Raw genomic sequence first — 22,906 nt, 5'->3', positions numbered from 1 at the left:
ATATTGTGAATTACTAAATTACCCCTTCACAATCCACAAATCCCTTCTTCTGCTTCACCCTCTTATATATAACTTCCACCTCCGATTCTCATAATCATCATTAACGAGCAACGAAGATACCTTCTTTCAGCCTCCCTTCAACACCCTTTTGGCCCTTTATTCTTCAAAGTCTCAAAGCAAAGCTCGAAGACCTGAGAAGAACAAAGGGTTGATTAAATTCTGTGTGGTTGTTGTTGGAGGTTGAAACACAAGTTGCCACCCCAAGTGTGTGTTAATCTTAAATTTCACAAGCAAGTTGCTTTTTTGGAGTATTATATTGTATGACCAAATATTTTTGTGTTTTAGGACTAGATATTTTGCTTCTGGTGGCAATTTTTCTCTTCTCCTTCTGGTTCTCATCCTTTGTGTTCTTCTTTGTCTCTCATCTGTCTGAGGATTTTTCCATCTTAGTTCCTGGAGGCACCAGGAACCTGACCCAATAAACAAACCCTTTTTTTTCTTTCTAATTTTTCTAAAGTTTCATTTTTTAATCCAATGGCAACTTGGGTATTATCAGAATGTAGCTTGAAGCCTCTTGCTCCAGTAATCCCTAGACCTAGAACTGGGGCAGTTTTGTCCAGCACCTCAAAGGTTGGATTTTTGGAGACAAACAAGGTATTGGAAGGTTCTAAGTTTCAACCTTTGAGGTGTAACCTTAGGGAGAGGAATTGGGGGTTAAAAGTGAGTGTCCCTTTGAGGATTGCTTCCATTGAAGAGGAGGAGCAAAAGAGTGTCGATGTAATCAATGGGAGTAATGGGGTTGAGCATGAGAAGCTTCCAGAATTTGACCCTGGTGCTCCACCACCATTCAACTTAGCTGATATTAGAGCAGCAATTCCAAAGCATTGCTGGGTGAAGGACCCTTTGAAGTCCATGAGCTATGTGGTGAGGGATGTCATTGCTGTCTTTGGTTTGGCTTCTGCTGCTGCTTATCTCAATAATTGGTTGGTTTGGCCTCTCTATTGGGCTGCTCAAGGCACTATGTTCTGGGCTCTGTTTGTTCTTGGTCATGATTGGTACTAACTAATAACTATTTTTCTTTTCTTCATTATGTTAAAATTTGGATGTAGCTGTATTTTGGAGTGCAGAATTGGGTTTCAAAAACTGTGACTTGATGGGTTTGTTTGTTGTTTTGTGTGTTTCAGTGGTCATGGGAGCTTTTCAAACAACCCCAAATTGAACAGTGTTGTTGGGCATCTGCTGCATTCTTCAATTCTAGTGCCATATCATGGATGGTATGCTAATGCTTCCTGTGGGATAGCCTTTTTTTATCCTTCAAGATATCTTGACATTTGGTTTTAGTGCATATAAAAATATAATTCGATTTTAGTCTCTACTCTCTACATTTTAAAAATAAGATGGTTTTAGTCTTGATGAATGACTAATATCACATGAATTTTGATAAATGTAGAGACTAAAAATATATTTATATTTTTGTTAAGACTAAAATCAAATTTCTAGATATTTGTAGGGATAAAAACACATTTTACCTTTTTTATTCGTTTTTAGTTTGGAATTCATGTTTGAAACTGATATTTTATTCAGGAGAATCAGTCATAGGACTCATCACCAACATCATGGTCATGTTGAAAATGATGAATCATGGCATCCGGTGAGATGATTATCATTGTTTTTGTTTCTAAGACATATTCTTTTTATCTAAGTTTTTTTTTCTTTTAAGTGATAAAGTTTCTGACATAAGAGGTGCATTGATAATCTTGCAGTTGCCTGAAAAATTGTTCAGAAGCTTGGACACTGTAACACGTATGTTAAGATTCACAGCACCTTTTCCACTTCTTGCATATCCCGTGTACCTTGTAAGTTGTTGTGCTTTGACCTTAATTTGAACATTAATTACTCTTTAGTCTTGGTAGAAGAATTGACATGGTGGCTGTTGACATTTGAATCCAGTGGGGTAGGAGTCCTGGCAAGACTGGTTCTCACTTTGACCCTAGCAGTGACTTGTTCGTTCCCAATGAAAGAAAAGATGTTATTACTTCCACAGCTTGTTGGGCTGCTATGTTGGGATTGCTTGTTGGATTGGGGTTTGTAATGGGTCCAATTCAACTTCTTAAGCTTTATGGTGTTCCCTATGTTGTAAGTTTCTTCCCCTTTTCCATCATTTCAATGGTTCTTCTTTTTGAATAAAAAATGAATGAAGTTCTCATTTGACTTTCTTGAAATTGAAGATATTCGTCATGTGGTTGGATTTGGTGACTTATTTGCACCATCATGGCCATGAAGGCAAATTGCCTTGGTATCGTGGAAAGGTATCTTTCATTATTTCAAGTCCTTTCTTTTCTTATGAAAATGACTGGTATAATGTCAATGCATAGAATTTAGTTTACATCTTTATCCTTCTTCGTGTTGAACAGGAATGGAGCTACCTTAGGGGTGGTCTAACTACTCTTGATCGTGATTATGGATTGATCAATAACATTCACCATGACATTGGAACTCATGTCATTCATCACCTATTTCCTCAAATTCCACACTATCACTTAGTTGAGGCTGTGAGTGTCTCTCTAATCTACTATTTGTTTTGAAACAATGGATAGTGATTTTACATAAGATGTTGAGTTTGAATGTTTCTTTTGCTTCTCTTGCAGACTGAGGCAGCTAAGCCAGTGTTTGGAAAATATTATAGAGAACCAAAGAAATCATCTCCTCTTCCTTTTCACCTTATTGGGGAATTAATAAGGAGCTTCAAGACTGACCATTTTGTTAGTGACAAGGGGGATGTTGTGTACTATCAAACTGACTCTGAGATTATTGGCTCGTCCAAATCAGAGTGAAGATTAAAATTCTTTTTTATATAGACAAGAGAGACTTACACACAATTCTTATTGCTCTAAAGATTGTCCTGAGTTTCTCCTAAAGTTACTGCACTTAGAGTTGAATCCTTCATTAATAAAGGGATGGATGGACGGATCATATAATTTCAATTGTAACTACATGATAGAATGTTTAGGTTATATGTAGTTTATCATTCTTGAACAGTGAATCCTCTGTATAAATTGATTATATTGAAGTGGTACCTTGAGTCATGATCAAATTGTTAATGTATTTGATCAGAACTGAAAGACCTCGATTAAATAGTAATTTAAAATAAATTGTTTTATAGAATGTTGCGGTGTTTTCTTACCAGTTACCATCCCCTATTTAATTTATATACTCCCTATTTTATTCTTCATTATTGGTTTTGTATTTCTTGAAAATAAGTAGAGGTGTTTGTGACTCCCTTGAATCAAAAAGTAAAAAATAATTTGGATCTTAAACATTTTAAATTAACAATATATATGAATGACAAGCTAGTAAGTAGTAACTAGTTTGCAACTATGCATCTTATTATATTATTATAGGCTAAATGATATATTTGATTTTTTATTTTTATTTTAATCATCTATTTTTTAAATAGTTTATTTTGATTTTTTATATTTTAAAATAATTTAAAATGACATTTTGGTTTATTAACACTATTAATAATACTTAGATATTGAGAACTTTTCGGCATAAAATATATTTTTCTTAGATCTCCTTCCTCTTTTCCCTTATTCTCCCTCTGATTGTTTTGGTGTAAATTCTCTTCTCTTTTCTTTTCTTCTCTTTCTATGGAGACGCCAACACTCCTTTTTCCTTCTTTTTTTTTTTTTGGCAAAATTTGTTGAGCACAACAACAATGAAAAAATCAATTCAAAATGGTGTCCCTTTTCTCCATTTGTGCTTGTAATAGATGTCGAAATCAAATCCCCTAGAAATAATCGAGTGCCTTATAGATCTGCTACCTTAAACAATTCAGAAAAAATATTTTTTTGTTTAATAGATGATATTTTATATATCATGATATTATATTAATATCCTTTAAAAAATTATATTATATTTATATTATTTATTTTGAAATATATAATGTAAAATATATCTTAATATTAGAATTGATAATTTGATATGTCAAGTCAACACTTTAAATTAATCTAATCTTATTTTATATATCATCGTATTAGGATCTGATTTAAATAAATTATCTTATAAAAAAATCAAATCAAATAAAAATTAAAAATAAATCCATTCCACGAACTTCTAAAAGTAAGTTAGATTTCCATTATCAATTCTTCTAAAAGTACGTCACATACGGAATCAGCTTGTCACGTTTTTCATTATCAATATATTTATCATGGTTTTTCTGCTTAGGTTACTTCCAGGAAAAGGCCAAATTAATAATAGTATGTTAGATTTTCAGTTCTCTGTTATTGTCACTAATTTTCATATTGTCGTCTTCTTAATGTTTCTATCAAATTCACAATGTTTTGTCAACATCCTTGATCTGGTTTTTTTGTTTGTAATGACCGATGCAAACAAAATGAAAGCATGGTTCAGATTTTCCATCGTTCATTATTTCCTATGTAACTCATGGTGGTCGAGTGAATGATATAGACCAGTAAACCACTTACCAACCAACAAAAACGAAAGTAATTTTCTGCAGTCAAAAAATAATTTACTCAAATCTCCACCCTTAAATTTTATCTTTCATTCATTAGAACGTTAATAGAATATAAGAAAAAAATAATTAAGTGCATGTCTCTAAAAGGATACACGAGGAGTATCTTTTGGGTTGGTTCGTTTTTTTTTATTATTATTATTCATAAATATTAATTTATTAGTTTTATTAAGAATGTCAGTTAACAGGATTCAAATTACTTTCTCCTTTCTCTTTTCTTTCCCTAACTACTTAGCCAACTTTATCCTCAACCATCCTCTCATTAGATCTCAATATATATTTTGAAAAATCAGTCTTTAATTTTCGACTAAGATATTTGAGTTAAAAATTGGATTACTCAAACATAAAGCATGTAAAATATTATAATTATAAATTCTAGTGTGTATTAAATTCAAGCATGTAGTGACAAAAAAAAAAAAATCAAGCATGTAGTCAGACCTCTAGAAAAACTAATTTTTTTAGGGAAAAAAAAAAAACTTCTTATGTACCCTTAATAGCGTGGACCTCTAATATATTATTACTTATTAATCCTTTGATTAAATTAAAGTGATAAACTTTTATAATTATAAAACTTTCCAACTAATTATATGGTGCCATGATTTCTTTCAAGAGTATTTGGGGAGTTATTAGAGAGAAATTATTAAGTGATTCAACCGCATTACTTATCTATTTGTTTTGATTAATATTTATACAATATGTATTCAAAAAAGATTTATAAAAATTGTTGGATAATCAATGTTTCTATAAATAAAATTATTCATAGTCACAAAAGAGTGTGAGAACACGATAAAGATTACACCGTTGGAAAAACAATAATGAACACACGTGGTTCGACACTTCTTGCTTACATCCATAAAATTGTCTCAAAAGTATTTCATTATCACAAAATAATTATAAGATTATAATTCATCTTAAATTATGTATCGTTGTGCAAACTCGAGTGTCTCATTCATCAGTCACTCTCACACAAAGATATTTTTTCTCGACAAAATAACTTTGATTCACATCCTCTTTTCTCACACTTTCTCTTCATATGTATCTTTTTTGTTAATTCTTTTATCTATTTATGGTAAAAATTGTCACCAACTATAATAAATAAGTTTTTTTGAAAATTGAAACAAAAATAATTTTCAATGCATCTATTCAAATAGATTTTATCTAATAAAATACAATATTTTATTTTACATTTAAACCATCTAAATCTTAGTGAAAAAAATTTAATTCTTACTGTATATTAAATGCACCTTATTTTTTTGACCTGAAACTCGAAAAAATAAATTAATATTATTTAATTATATATTGTATAAAAGTTAGTAGGAACCAATAATAATCCAGAAGCTACATTATAGAAGCTGCCCCAAATTCCATATTTTATTTTTTGATGGCAGCATGCAGTTCACGACCTTTGAAAATGCAATTCAATTTTAGAATCCACGAAAAGGTTAGGTGTGAATGGACAGATAGATGGATGATGACATCCAAAAGAAAAATAGTAAAATAGCCATGTTGAAGTGTTCAACGAAAACTTGGACACTATGCTAAACAATTAAATCTAATTTAATATGCATGCATCCTTTGAGTTTTATAATTCTTACTTCTCTTAAATTAATGCTTAATCAATGAAACGAGTTTAACGACTAAAAAATTTAGCTAAAAGTTAAGACTGCATCTCTCTTTGACCTGCAAAAAGCTGCCGTCCTGTTCTCCCTTTGAGTTTACAAACTCGACTTTATGATTGATAATTGGACTTAAATCGAAAGAGTATATATATTTTTTATATAATTAAGAGTCTAATTTTATTGATTCAACTGAATACTCAATTATTATAAAATTCTTAATACATATTATTAAATTTTACGGATAAAAAAATAATTGATACAATAAGTTATACAAACCAAGTATAAGCGTAGGAATAAGAACGTGATTATTTATCTCCTCCTCCCTCACGCCAAAAAAAGTTATACATATAAAGTAGAAGTATTTTTTTATTAGAAAGTGTTTAATAAGTAACTCATATAATAATTTGGTCCTAACATTAACGCTCGTCAGTTTTGAAAGTCAAATTGAATGGTTGTTAATGGATGGAGGTATGATTTGATCTGTATTTTGGCTTTTGTGCTAGCTAGGTGTCAAACCCTTGACTCTATCAAATGTTGTAGTATGTGTAGACCACTAAACTAGTAAAGCTTTCCTGATAAGTAATCGTTTTTCATGTTATATATACTTATTCTGCTTTACAATTTTTGAAATTTTGATTTATTTTATGCATGAATATATTCTGGAAAATTTTATTCTATGCATATATATATGAAATCAAATGCATAATATTATGTTTCAATTATAAAATTATATGAGAATCTTATTCATAATTATATTGTATCTTGATTTTGAAATGCAAAATACAATTTATTCTCATATAATAAAGTTTTATGTCTAAGTGATCTTTATAATTTTGATTAATTATGGATTAGCCACAACATCTATATTTGATTAAAATTATATATTAAGTTGGTTAAAGATCATATAAGGAATTAGACATAATATTGTAATTAATTATACTTATATAATGAATTTTATCTCACAAATTTTTTTATTATATCTGTATAATTAATTGAGATAAAATGACGTATTATTTTTCATGATTTATCCACAGACATCATGATGTATGTATAATTTGTCGATTTTATCATAAAGTAAATATTTACGATAGAAATTGAATTATTTTCATGTTGTACCCGTAAAGCATGAATATTGAGCAAGTAATTTGATTATTCTATCATAAGGTTTAATTGTTTCTTATTGAATTAAAAATTTAGCCCACAGACAATTTTTATGTCACAAGATTCAATTTTATGGTATGTTTACATTGGTAAAAGATACAATTAAGATTAGTATGCCTCAAATTTTGACATAAGCCTTTGAATTTTGCAGCTTCTCAAACTATTAGTTTTTCTGATATTCAATGTGATGTTCCCAAACTCAAAGGAGATAACTATAAGATATGGAAGGAGATAATTCTTCTACAATTGGGGTGGATGGACATATACTATGCTATAAGGAAAGACGAACCACCTGAAATCACTGATAAAAGTAGCCTAGCTGACGTTGCGCTATATGAGCGATGAGAGCGATCCAACCGGCTCAGCGTGATGTTCATTAAGACCAAAATCTTGGCTGGGATACGTGGTTCTGTTGACCAGCATGAAAAGGTCCAAGACTTGCTTAAGGCCATTGATGACCAGTTCATCACTTCAGATAAGACTTTAGCAAGCACCTTGATCATGAAGTTCTCTTCTCTTCGGCTCACCAGTGTGAAAGGTGTGCGTGAGTACATCATGAAAATGTGAGATATTTCAGCTCAACTTAAGAAACTAGAGGTTGATATGTCTGAGTCCTTCCCAATGCATTTCATTTTGAACACCCTTCCACATGAATATGGGCCGTTTAAGATTTCCTACAACACACATAAAGATAAATGGTCTATCAATGAATTAATGACCATGTATGTTCAGGAAGAAGAAAGGCTTGTAATGGAGATGGGTGAGAGTGCATTACTGACTACTGCTTATGGGAAGAACAAAGCAATTAAGTCTCAAGCTAATCAGAAGGGGAATGGTAAAATACCAACTCAAGCTGATATTAAGAAGGTGGCAAAGTGTTTCTTTTGCAAGAAGAAGGGACACATGAAGAAGAATTGCCCCAGGTTCCAGAAATGGCTTGAGAAGAAAGGTAAATTAATCTCATTAGTATGTTATGAATCTAATATGGTTAGTGTTAATATTAACACCTGGTGGATTGATTCTGGATCTACTATTCATATTGCAAATTCTTTACAGAGTATGCAAAACCTAAGGAAACCAGTGGGAAGTGAGCAAAGCATTTTATCAGGCAATAAGCTAGGCTCACATGTGGAGGCCACTGAACTTGCATTTTGACTTTAAGTAGTGGCTTTATTTTAAAATTAGAAAGGACCTTTTATGTACCAAGTTTTTCCCGAAACTTGATTTCTATTTCAAGACTTGTACCGTTTGGATATTCTTTTAATTTCAAAGACACATCATTTGAGTTATTTTATAATTCTGAATATGTTGGGAATGGTATCTTGTCTGATGGTCTTTATCTTCTAAGTTTACAAAATAGTGCCACTTATAGTTCTATGCATGTTCAAACTGGTATTAAAAGGTGTAATATTAATGAGAATTCCTCTATGTTATGGCACCAGAGATTAGGACATATCTCCATTGAGAGGATTAAAAGGTTAGTGAAAGATGAGGTACTCAATACTCTAGATTTTGCTGACTTTAAGACTTGTGTGGACTGCATTAAGGGTAAGCAAACCAACATGTCTAAGAAAGGTGCTAACAGGAGTTCAAGCATATTAGAAATAATTCATACTGATATTTGTTGTCCAGATAAGGATGCACGTGGTCAGAAATATTTTATCACCTTTATAGATGATTATTCACGATATATGAATGTTTATTTGCTTCATAACAAATACGAAGCATTGGATGCCTTCAAAGTCTTTAAGGCTGAAGTTAAGAACCAATGTGGCAAGCAAATAAAAATAGTGAGATCAGATAGAGGTGGAGAATACTATGGCAGATATACTGAGAATGGACAAGCACCTGGTCCCTTTGCAAAGTTTCTTCAAGAACATGGGATTGTTGCACAATACACTATGCCTGGTTCTCCAAAACAGAATGGTGTGGCAGAAAGAAGCAACCAGACATTATTGGACATGGTGCAGAGTATGCTTAGCAACTCCAATCTTCCTAAACCCTTGGGGCTGAAGCACTAAAGACGACAATGTATATATTAAATCGTGTTCCAACCAAGGCTGTCCCAAAGACACCTTTTGAGTTGTTTAAAGGTTGGAAACCGAGTTTGAAACATATGCGCATTTGGGGTTGTTCGTCTGAGGTGAGAATATATAACCCACAAGAGAAGAAACTTGACCTGAGGACCATTAGTGGGTATTTCATTGGATATGCCGAAAGGTCTAAAGGTTATAGGTTTTATTGTCCACATCATATTACTAGGATTGTGGAATCAAGAAATGCCAAATTTATTGAAAATGATTTGATCAGTGGGAGTGATCAATTGAGGGACTTAGGTTCTGAAATTGATTATATAGAATCTCAACCTTCCACATCAAATGAAAGATTGGTTGTAATTCATACCCCTCAAGTTCAAAGGGATGATGAACAACACATGATTGGCATTCCACAAATTGTTGTTGATAATCCAGTAGATCAAGTTGATAATCAAATTCATGAAAATGATGAACAACTAGTTGAACAACATGATCCCCAAGAAAATGTTGATGCAACATTAAGGAGGTCTACTAGAGTAAGAAAATCAACTATTCCTAGTGATTATATTGTATATTTGCAAGAATCTGACTATAATATTGGAGTTGAAAATGATCCTGAAACTTTTGATCAAACCATGAGTTGCAAAGAGTCAAATTTATGGTATGATGCCATGAAGGATGAGATGAATTCCATGCAGAGTAACAAAGTTTGGAACCTTGTAGAGTTGCCTAATGGGGCAAAGGCCATTGGATGTAAATGGGTCTTTAAGACCAAAAGGGGTTCATTAGGCAACATTGAGAGATACAAGGCAAGACTTGTTGCTAAGGGATTTACTCAAAAGGAAGGAATAGATTACAAAGAAACTTTTTCTCCAGTATCTAAGAAAGATTCTCTTCATATAATTTTGGCATTAGTTGCTCATTTTGACCTTGAGTTGCAACAAATAGATGTGAAAACAACTTTTCTTAATGGTGATTTAGAGGAGGAGGTTTATATGAAATAACCTGAAGGTTTCTCCTCTAATAGTGGTGAGCATTTGGTTTGCAAGCTTAATAAATCTATATATGGTTTAAAATAAGCTTCCCGTCAGTGGTACCTTAAGTTTCATAAGATAATTTCTTCATTTGGTTTTGATGAAAATCCCATGGATCAATGCATATATCACAAGGTTAGTGGGAGTAAAATATGTTTTCTTGTTTTATATGTAGATGATATTTTACTTGCAGCCAATGATCAGGGTTTGCTACATGAGGTGAAACAATTTCTCTCTAAGAATTTTGACATGAAGGATATGGGTGATGCATCTTATATCATCGGCATTAAGATTCATAGAGATAGATCTCGAGGTATTTCGGGTCTATCACAAGAAACCTATATTAACAAAATTCTAGAGAGATTTCAGATGAAAGATTGTTCACCAAGTGTTGCTTCCATTGTGAAGGGTGATAGGTTTAATTTGAACCAATGTCCAAAGAATGACTTTGAGAGGGAAAAAATGAAAAACATTCCTTATGCTTCAGTTGTTGGAAGCCTCATGTATGCTCAAGTATGCACAAGGCCTGACATTGCTTTTGCAGTTCGAATGTTAGGAAGATATCAGAGTAATCCAGGTATTGACCACTGGAGAGCTGCTAATAAAGTGTTGAGGTACCTTCAAGGGACCAAAGATTACATGCTTATGTATAGACAGACAGACAATCTAGATGTGATTGGTTATTCAGACTCAGACTTTGCTGGTTGTGTTGAATCTCGTAGATCAACATCTGGGTACATTCTCATGATGGCTGGTGGAGCTATTTCATGGAGGAGTGTTAAGCAGTCTTTGACTGCTACTTCTACCATGGAAACTGAGTTTGTCTCTTGTTTTGAGGATTCATCACATGGTGTATGGCTTAAAAGTTTCATTTCTGGGCTAAAGATAGTTGATACTATTTCAAGGCCTTTAAGAATTTTTTGCGATAACTCAGCTGCTGTCTTTATGGCTAAAAATAACAAAAGTGAAAGTCGAAGTAAGCACATCGACATTAAGTACTTAGCCATTAGAGAAAGAGTAAAAGACAAGAAAGTGATCATTGAGCATATAGGCACTGAGTTGATGATCGCTGATCCTTTAACTAAGGGCATGCCACCGTTTAAATTTAAGGATCATGTAGAAAGAATGAGACTTGGTTCCACTCTATGATTGTATACTTATATGTTAAAATTGAAACTTTTATATTATGATATTTTCTCATATTTGGGTGCACATTGATTTATTTGAGAAAAATTATGTTTTGGACCAAGAATAAACATTGGGTTTATTCATTAAGTTTTATTACCACTTTGAGTATATTGCTTGGGAAATTGAGTATATTGTAATACATGGATGATATTACTCGTTATAAGAGGAACTATCACTATGATTCGTATATTCATTTCTTAAGAAGATTGAGCATTAAGTCAAAATGTTTGGACCAAGTGGGAGAATGCAATAATTTAGTCCTAACATTTTGAAAATTTGTAACGCTCGTCAGTTTTGGAAGCCAAATTGAATGGTTGTTAATGGGTGGTAATGGCCACTAATGATTTGTAACCGCCAATAATGAGTGGTAATGACTACTAAATGCATTCTTGATGGTAGAATGCCTATATATAGCACATGGATTTGGTCCTTGAGCTCATCCCTTTCGAATTCAGTCTGATACACCATCTAGAGAAAGAAAGAGAGAGAGAGCTTGGAAGAACAAAAAATAAGAAACTCTTCATGGCAATGGCTGGAGGTATGATTTGATATGTATTTTCTGCATTTTGTTAATAACCTGTGTTTCCTTTGTAGTTTGTAATATCACAGGTTAAAAGGTTTAGTCTAAGATTAACCCTAATGCTTAAATGACGAATAACTAAAAGTTAACTATTTCTATTTTACCAATTCAATTATTATTTGATTTCAAAGTCTATTAATTCATATATGCTTCATCTACCATTCTTCAAGGATTAAATGAGCTCATTTCTTCGTTTATTAGTATTCCTTTTCTTTTTGCATTTGGTTATATATTATGGAATATTATTACAATTGTTAATTTTTTTCATCTTCAACATCACATACTCAAATGAAGTCATATAATAATGATACTATTACAACTACGATTATGATGTGAGAATGGGTGAATTCTTATTGAATACATGTGGAAAAAAATTTATATACTATCAATATATTTAAATTAAATTCTTAATTTATATACTATGTAGATATTTAATAAGAATTTATCTCGTTATCATATTATATTAATGAATAACATAAAATGATAATATTATCAAATATCCCTGTAAAAAAATTTAAATATGTAAAGTTTACTGTATAGGGTTCATTGGTCTCGTGTTTTCACCTCCATTCATCTTTACCTTCTTCCGAACTTGATATCCCCCCACCCCCCCCAAAAAAAAAAAAAATAGAATCCTCTCTAATACATTCAAAGGTTTTTCTTCCCATTGGAAAGGTTCTCTACACCAACACTGCAACTCCAACACCAATTACCATCCATTAGAAAATTCATTTTTGCAATTTTTTTAAAGTTGCCAACGAAAAAAGTCTACGACATTGTTCTCTTAAACCTCCTCCCTCCACCAAAACAGTTGATTGAGTATGTTGTATGAATTGTTGTGAATCTTCTAATACCTATCTTCAATTCTTAGGGATTAAAAAAATTGTGTCAAACCCATCAATGACAACCTTCTTCACAACCTCTTTAAACCAGAACCTACATACCCTTTACCACCCTAATCCAAATGCCAAATATCTTGCTACTAGATAGACCCTCTTCCAACTTGTTTACTAAAATCTCCATCCTTACCCTCATTTAAACCCCTTAATACTATATGCCACAAACTATGTTTCACCACAAGCATCTGCCACATCCATTTCCCCAATGGGACTAAATTGAAAGCCCTTAAGTGTGCATTTGGATACCACAAAAAATCGATTTTGGGGGCTAAAATTGTGGTCCCATTGCGAATTTTGAAAAGTAACAATATGTTGCTTTTGGGATGACCACAATTTTATTCATCATGTTTGTCACTTCAAACACACACTATATCTTTAATCCCAAACCCTCCTACCACTTTTTCACTACAACCCTCCTCCTAAATCCCAATTGCAACCCAATAGACCTTTCTTTTCCCTACTTTGACCACCCCACTGTGACACCTTCTATCCCAATATACATATTTATATGATAAAATATATGGAAATGTGGAATTACATAAAATGATTTTATTCAATAAATATAAAGGAGTTCACGTGAGTAAAAGGTTCACATTTGCGTTAATCAACAAAATAAAACCTTATCAATTAAGAGTATGAAAACATTTCTGCCTCAAAACAAGGTTGTCCAAAACTCTAGAAAATGAACTAAAGACTCAGCATGTGAAATAAAAATGATAAAAACTACATGTCCAGGACTTCATGCAATTAATATAGAAACAGATGCCCAATGTCACATCCTATTAAAGCATTGTATCTCAACGTCCTTTAGCACATGATTCTTTAAAGTCATCCACCTAACAATTTGCTCCTACGAACACAAGGTTTGAGATCATTACAGGATACCAACACAAATAGCACACATAGAGTGAATAATCACATTCCTAAATAGGTAGAGATAAATAAAAGCACATCTATATATAATATAAGTATAACAAGCTCAACTTAGCACAAGTCGCATCATTTTACCACTCATTGTGTAACATCACTTGTCCAAAGAATTTAATCACAAAATCACATTCCACACCTTCACATTAATCATGTGTTCAAAACAACACATCTCAAGTACAACATAACATCTCAGACTTGCACAATTAATTGCTCACCATCACATATAGATACACTAAAATTCAATCATATATGTAATGTGATATCATGTCAATGAAAAACCTTGTCGGACGCTTATGAGTACATGACAAGATAAATCACACACTGATAAGTCAAGTCACTCTTACTAGGTAAAATCATAGGGTCACGCTGTTTTGCAAAAATGCTCTAACCATGTGGGATCGGCACATGCTTAAATGAACACTCAAACCGGGTGTATTTATCCCCAAGGCCTAGACTCCAAAGAGTCTGTTAGGGCCCCTCTCTCACTGGTAAGTCAAGTTACTCTTACTAGGTAAAATCATAGGGTCACGCTATTTTGCGAAAATGCTCTAACCATGTGGGATCGACACATGCTTAAATGAGCACTCAAACCGGGTGTATTTACCCCCAAGGCCTAGACTCCGAAGAGTCTGTCAGGGCCTCTCTCTCCTGATTCATGTCCAACCCAAAAACATTTTAACACACAGACTTTATCTATGATCTATACAAAACACACAATTCTTCAATTGTTCTCAAAATAATTTTAACTAGTCGCGTCTCAAAGTGATTAAGCTCGTCGAGTTCCTACAATAGATCTCATCATAATACTTATCATGCATTAATTCGTCACCCTTAAAGGGTCCTACAATTGTATGATTGTACAGTTCATAACTCACAACTCAATGCGTATAATATTTGATTACACATGTATCTTACAATTCAACACATACTCAATTTATCACATACACCCAATCTCAATCACAATGTTATAATTCCAAAGCAGCATGTTATCACACCTCATGAATCATATACACATCACACAGTATTAATATATACATAACTCAAACATAGACTTTACCTATGAACTATGCAATACATATAACTACTAAATTGTTTTCAAAATCATTTTAACTTGTCATGCCTCAAAGTGATTAGACTCATCGGATTCTCACAGTCGACTCCATCAGAAAACTCGTTGTGCATTAACTCGTCACCCTTTAAAGGGTCTTACAGTTGTGTGATTGTACAATTCATAGCTCACAACTCAATGCATACAATATCTCAATACACGTGTATCTTACAATTCAACAAATATTCAAATTATCACTTACACACAGTCTTAATCATAATTTCATAATCACAATATAATAATTTATCATGTCTCATGAAGCATATACACATCACACAATAGTAATATTTACATGACACAAAACATATATATATATACATATATATATATATATATATATATATATATATATTAAATCGAACTATATTATTTTCAATTAAAAAGAGTTTCTACAACAATTATATTAAAATTGTATCAAAAGAAATTACTACTAAGCATTAACTTTACAACTTTCTTCAATTTATTATTTTATTACTTTTATTTTTATAATTTATATATAACATGTTGATCATTATTATGGGAGGATACAAGACAAATGTAATAATTTGTATAAAATAAGCAACTAAAGAGAAGATTATTTAGAGTACAATTCACATTCTTTAAGAAAGTGTATTGATGTGCATGGTGTCAAATATCAAAAGTGCAGTGGTATAAGACATAAAAATCCGCGTACGATTTTCGGTTTGATTTGAAAGTTTATTTTAATATAACATTATAATACATTTTTCAATCTGCCATAATATGCAAAACAAACACAAAGATATATTTTTTTCTTTTGACTATTTATTCTTTGTCACGGTATGCTAGATTTAAATATAAACTCATAACACAAATAAACTATTAAAGACATCATACTAGTCATTCAGTTTCATCAATTTACACTAATTAGAAAAAAAAAACTCAATTTTTAGAGTTCACACTCAACACAAGAACACATCAATTTCACAATAATTTTGCATCGGGATATCAATTGATCCATCAAACATATATAATTCAAAGTTATAATTGTAAAGATAGAATCAAAATTACAGAAACACCCAAAAACTCATCACACTTGATTCTTTAAGGATCCCTCCACATTTTCTCACTACTCTCCAATTGTGAATAACTCATCCCTTATCTCTAAGCAGGTTCGCGTGTGTAGTCTGACCGTGATAGTGACGTCTCTAGCAATTCCCTAAGATTCCTCAATTTTTTCCTCTGGTTGCTCTACTAGAGTTTCCAAACGTTAGAGAGAAAGAGAAGGGATTAGATCGAGCCTTAATTTCACCGTCACGGTGAAATGGAGATTTCTCTCTCTACAAACATTATTTACTAAATTCGAATGGTGGAAATGTGAGAAAATAAGTTTCGAATGTAGTGTTCAAATTTCAGGACGATCCAACGGTTAACAAATATAAGATTATAGGTTTGGATGTGTGAGGAAAAATAGAGGGTTTTGAGAAAAGAAGGGAGAACGAATTTGGAAGAAAAAAAAAACTTATCATAGTAGATATGTCTCTCTCTCTCTGAGCCTATTATTTTATTATTTTATAAAAAGGAATTATATTTTACTCTTTGATTAAATAAATAACCAATTAAAACATTCATTTATTTTTTTAGACATCATTTTACTATATTTATTTTCTAATACTACGAAACTCTTATTTTAATTAACAAAAATACTTTTCTCTCATTTATTTAATTTCTAAAAACTATATTAATTTTTAAATAAAACTCTTTTTATTTATTTATTTTTTAAAATAGAATGTTACACCCACAAAAATGTCTTAATTTCCATTTAACAAAAATATACCTCAAGGTGCCATAGAGGCATCTGAAATTGATTAAACCAAAATTTTTTTATAGGTAAATATTAATTATCAATTGTTAATTTTTTTTAACAGAGTAAATCAAATAAGTGATCTTTCTCTCCCTCTATTATTCCTTTATCTTCCAACCAACCTTATAATTCCAATTAAACCACAAAGTTAAGAACATGAACATTGAAACGTTTTCTACCATCCCACGAAGTTGTTGAGAAACTTTCCCGTGCAAATATAATCACAACCAAGCTACTTTACCATTTGATTTTTCTTTTTCTTTCTCGGTACTTACCATTTCGATAGCACCTGAAAACAAAGATAACGAACCATTCTCAATTTCTCAAACATTGAAACATTTGGAAAAAAAATTACATTCCAAAATTTGTAAATAATGGGATTTGAGAACTTAATTACGTACATAGGCTTTGAAAGTTAAAATAAAATGTTCATATAGTGCGTGCATGGACGGAAAATTGTTCTCAAGCCAGTGAAAAAGGACCCACCGATTCAGTTTGAACACTATGTTGTAATTTTCTGAGTAGCATGTAGTCTACAACGATATGCACACGATAAAAACATTAAATGCATGGAATTGTCAAAACAACACTCCCAGATTTAGACATTGGAATTGCTTGCTACGTGGATCCTTTAGAGAGTGATTGTATCTAACATGAGAAAGTAAAGAGTGTATTTATCATTAATTTAATTTAAACTGTACAATAATTTTAATTAATCTATTAAAATTTAGAAAAAAATATTACACCCTTCCATTTAGATATAAGTGTGTTTGAATTTGATGAGGAAAAGTTTAATAATTGATTATATTTATAATTAATTATATAAATAAGTTTGGATAAATTGGATGAAAATTAAGTTATTTCAAGATGAGTTACCTAATACAATTATTAAAAATTATGAAGTTGTGTGGTAGTTAATTTTATATTTAGAAAAACTATTTTTTAAGGAAAATAACTGAGATAACTTTTAATCATTATTAATCTCCAAAATTTTACTTTTGATAAAAAAATGCCTTTTACCATTGATTTTTTTATTATCACTTTAATATTATTGTCAAATATACTATTTTTATAGCTTTCTTCCTTAAAAAAATATAATATAGTTTGAATACTATATTGTACTTTTCTAAGTAGCATGTTTATATATAGTCTATAACCTATACACATAATGAAGAGAAAAAAAAAAACTCTAACAATTAATACCCCCCAAAGAAGACTTTCTTTTAGACCAAATTCCCTTGGACGAAAACTGTCTCTAACTTGAGCATATAAGATTGTATTTACTATTAATTTAATTTAAAGTGTATTATGATTTTAATATACTAAAATTTTAGATAAGTACATATCTATTTACTTTAAGCATGCGCATAGTTCTTAATAAACTTTAGACATTGCTGTAAAAAAAGACTTTAGGCATGAAAAGTGAAAACAATATACCTGATTTCACTCTTAGTAATGTACTGGGGTCAACACATGTTTACCTCAATCAACTTCAGTTTCCATTTCCAATAGCCTTAGTGAAATTCAATTGGGAGGAGTACTTTCACTGGTTTGATTTATGCATGTGAATCAGGGGACTCATATTGAGTAGAATCTAATGGCCACAATTCTTTTGGAGGACCAAGAGCATATATGGTTTTTTTTTATTTTTTTCTACCATTGGGGCAACAATGCAATCTCCTCAAAATCCATTATGAGTCAACAAAGTCGGTGCAAATCTTTGTATGAATATGACCCTGTTGCCAATGCCAAGAACCACGATGTTCTCATCTTTGAATGAAGTCAGCAACTTCGGCAGCTCTGTCTTTAAATGGCAGAAACAACATTTACACTTAGTAGCTAGTAGGACATGTAAGAACCATTAATAAATTAAAATTTTCCTTGGCAAGAGGCATATATGTGAGGAAGATGAATTAAAGCTTACCCTTTTAAACTAATGTACTACATTATTTTTTAAAAGAGAAAATGATATATATATATATATATATATATATATATATATATATATATATTAATTATCAATTGTGTAAAAAATTTACATTGTGTATTTTTTTTACTTTTATAATAATTATTTTAAAAGTAACATCATTCATGATTTTTAATTATATTGACAATATAAAAATATATATTAAAGATGATGAATATAATTTTATGATAAAATTTAATCATTAATAAAGTTGGTAAATATTTTGTATTAATATCATATCATAGTAACCCAAAATAATATTAATCATGCATAGAAAATTAATCTCAAAATTATAATCATTTTAAGTTATGATGTTATTTAATAGTATTCATTTTAATATCAAAACTTATAGAGTTAAGGGCATCTTTTTTAGTCAACAATTAGTCAAACTAGATGACATAAATTGTGGGTTTGGAAGTTCAATTTCCTTGTTCAGCCCATTTTTCAATCCTTCTGTTCCTTATAAGGCTGGCTTATTATAAGTCTCTTCTTGAACCAAAAAATAAAGTGTAAAATTAAAGACTAAAATGGGTTATGTTTGATCATTATTAGAACTAAAATGACATCTTTACGAATTTAGTGAATGGGTATTCATAATTTTGGGAATCAATTTGGTGTGTTACTCTCCTTTTAGACACCCTACTCAGGTCTTGTAGCATTCCAATGTAATGTGAACTCAACCACCATTTCACACCCTCCATCATTTTCTATTCATAAATCACCTTTCTCTCCCTCTATGGTTTCAACCAGTTCAATCACCATCTTCTCTACAAGTTCTACCTCCTCAAACAACAGTTTCTGACTTCTGTTAGAGTTTCGAAGGTTAATTATTATGGCTAAACCAAATAGTGCAAAACCTGGTTGTTTCTCTGACTTCTTTCAACTACTCTTTTGTGCTGCTGAGAATGGAAATAGTTCTCCAATGCACCCTTCTGATCACCACATTGCAAAACCATATGCAACAGAAGTAGTGCACAGTCACAAAGATGCAATGGCCAAAAATGCAACCAAACCAGGAGTGGTGGCAAGGTTAATGGGGCTTGATTCACTTCCAAATACCAACTTGGCGTCAAACACAAACACCACCCTTCATTCAGTTCCAAGAAGTAGGTCAGTGAACTTTGTTGATTACTTGCTCAAATTTGACACAAGCCAACCCAACCAAGTGAAAACCTCGGCATCATTCAGAGAGGTTCCTTCATTGCTTCAGCACAAAAACAAAAACCATGACCTTGTTGTGTTCTACTGGGATGATGAGAGTGAAGATCAAGAAGTTGTGTCCTTTTTAAGGAAACAAGAAATGGGGTTGGGAGAATCTAGGCAGAGAAAGAAGCAGGGGAGCAAGAACAAGGAGATTGCTAATGTAATGAAGGAGAGGAACCACACTAAGAGAAAGAAGATTTCCAAGTTTGAGAATGAGCCTAGAGTGGTTCTTCCTCTTAAGCATAGTTCAAAGGTTCGAAATCACAATGAAGCCAAAGTTTTGGCACAAGTTTCTGCATGCTCTAAGAGTTGTAGTAATAGCAGGAGAAAATGTGGTAGTGGTCCTAGTGGGTTAAGAACAAGCTCCAATTTGCCAACTAAGCAGAAGAAAGTGTTCTCTGAACCAAAATGCACGAAAAAAACAAAAAAGCAACAGTCAACAAAGAAGATAGACACTGAATTTAGCACAGAGAATTTCAGTCCAATTTCAGTCCTAGATGACTATGACTATTCATTTCTTTATGATCCTGATTTTCCAGGTTTGTTTTCTGAATGCTCTTGTTCTTTAACTTGTTTATTAATGACTAAAATTAGACCTTAGTTGCAATTTTTGTTTGCATAATCCATTTTTGGAGTAGTTATGGTATGGTAACTGATATTCATGGTGATTAGTGTGAGTTGTTAAGCATTTGATAATGCTGATTTCATAATAAATAATCAAAATTATAGTAAATGTAGGTAAACTATCACACTTAGAATTAGTAGCAAGAAAAAAAGTGTCTAGTATTAGAATTACAAAGTGACAAATTGCAGTTTAAATTCTTGTTAGAAGTGTCTATATTTAAATCTCTGCCATTCCTCAAACAAGAATTATAGAAGAAAAAAAAAACAATATTTTTGTCCTTTAAATCCCTATCTTTAATTGTTTGAAATAGATTGTTATATAAAAAAATGTTTGAAATAGATTATATTGACATTTCTTCTCTAAGAAAAATATTACACTATGTATTCCTATAAGAAGATTAGTGTAAACGTTAGATAGAAGTATTGTGTGCAATTTTAAAAAATCACAAGGAATGTCAGGGCAATTTGTTCTAAACTTTATATATAGGAAAATATCAAATTGCTTATTTATTTAAAATAACACCGAAGATAATTCAGAATTATTAATTTGGGAATATTATAAGATTCAAGTTATGACTATGTTGTCATTTATAAGTTCATCATGAACTGGAATCCGTTCTAAGAACAAACTCAGTAATTAAACTCTTCTGCTAATTTATGAATGACAAAAAAAAGTTGTGCTTATAAAATGGCAGCATGAGTTCTTCAAAGCTTCTTGCAGTTTCAATTTACTTTTCTTCATCTTAATGTAATATACATTTTTTTTTTATAGATTACACAAGCCCCTTAATGCCAAAGACAAAGTGCGAATCTTCAGAGCAACTATTCTTGAGTGATAATGTTGGAGACAGAGCAAGCAAAAACAAAGGCTATTCCTACCCTGACATCAACAGGAAAGAAGAATATTTTTCAGAATTAACGGTGAAACTTCACAACTTAACACAAAATGAAATGAGAGAATCAGATTTCACGCCAAAGCGCATGTGTGAGAGTGAAAGTTATGGGAAAATTTGTTTGGAGTATGAGCACACAATTTTTGACATTTTACTACACGAGGTTGTCAATGAACTTGTGGAGCTTTCATGTTGAGAATTTTGTTATGTTGATGGTAGAGAGTGTTAACAAATAATTTTATTTTTTATGTTGAACCTCTATACTATACGATATCCTCCATTATGTGACCAACTGATGAACTAAACTTTAGATGTGAAACAAAGAGTACCATTTTACTGAATCTAATTTATTTAATTTTTCTAAAATGGAATGGGTATAAATTGAAAAATGTAAGAATCTCCTTACTTAAATAAAAAGACCTTCTAAACTTGAGTCTGTAAACGAACCTTTTTTATTTTTAATTTATGGAGGAGTAAATCATGTTTTTTCTTTTTCTATTTTAATTACATTTCCCCGCTCCTAAACTGCAGATTAATTCTGCAGCTGGAAAAATTATTCTATGATTCGGGACTATTAATTATATTTTATCCTTTGCTTGAAAACCTAAAAACAAAATGTCACAGTTGAAATTCCAAAAATTCTCTCAAATCGCAATCAAAATCAAGCAAATAAGCTCAGTCAATAAACTCATTTCATCTTTATCAAAATTGAAGTATTTAAGACACAACTAGTGCTAAAATGATGGATACAAGTGGTCAATTAAAAGACATAAGAAAAATATATAATTCGTAAGAAAATCACCTATAGCAATGTTTCAAATACAAAAAGTATCCTCATTTATATAAAAAAAAAACTACAATCTTATAATTATTTTCATGTCTTTGGTGATAATTTCATGCGTGAAATTAATTTTACTTTACGTTATCCAAATAAGATCAACTCTTTAAAAGTCATTCCCAAAAATAAATAACTCATTTCATCAAAGTCGTTCCTTACAATAAGTTTTTACATCAATTCCCTTAAAAAGTTATTCCAAAATAAACTTGTATATTTTTCAGTGTTGAGCAAACAGAGGCCCAGCAAATGAATGGACAAAAAGAAACAATAAATCATTTCCTTTTTACTTATCCCAATAATTAATTTTTGTCCTTTCATGTAGCTCATTTTGGTTGGTGTATATATTTTTGTCTACTCAAGATCATAGATGCCACAATATTTTTCTTTGGTGAAACATGTAATGAATGTCAAGCACTTCATGTCCTGCGCATATTTTTGTCCCCAGTTGAGGCTATTGATCTTGGGCTATAA

The 22,906-nt window shown here is 31.4% G+C and overlaps 2 protein-coding genes across 2 annotated transcripts; both read left to right on the top strand.

Moving 5' to 3' along the window:
- Nucleotides 1-82: 82 nt before the first annotated feature.
- Nucleotides 83-3,165, top strand: LOC114419078 (omega-3 fatty acid desaturase, chloroplastic-like). Its single transcript, XM_028384677.1, has 8 exons — nt 83-1,055; nt 1,185-1,274; nt 1,585-1,651; nt 1,764-1,856; nt 1,951-2,136; nt 2,229-2,309; nt 2,415-2,552; nt 2,649-3,165. The coding sequence occupies exons 1-8, from the start codon at nt 535-537 to the stop codon at nt 2,832-2,834; spliced, it is 1,362 nt and encodes a 453-aa protein (XP_028240478.1). The 5' UTR covers nt 83-534; the 3' UTR covers nt 2,835-3,165.
- Nucleotides 3,166-19,540: 16,375 nt separating this feature from the next.
- LOC114417776 lies at nt 19,541-21,815 on the top strand. Its single transcript, XM_028382841.1, has 2 exons — nt 19,541-20,619; nt 21,477-21,815. Exons 1-2 carry the CDS (start codon nt 19,710-19,712, stop codon nt 21,791-21,793), a joined length of 1,227 nt encoding a protein of 408 aa, XP_028238642.1. The 5' UTR covers nt 19,541-19,709; the 3' UTR covers nt 21,794-21,815.
- Nucleotides 21,816-22,906: the final 1,091 nt, after the last annotated feature.

The sequence above is a fragment of the Glycine soja genome, chromosome 7, assembly GCF_004193775.1.
Source record: "Glycine soja cultivar W05 chromosome 7, ASM419377v2, whole genome shotgun sequence".
NCBI lineage: Eukaryota > Viridiplantae > Streptophyta > Magnoliopsida > Fabales > Fabaceae > Glycine > Glycine soja.
This window is presented reverse-complemented; position numbering and strand designations above follow the sequence as displayed.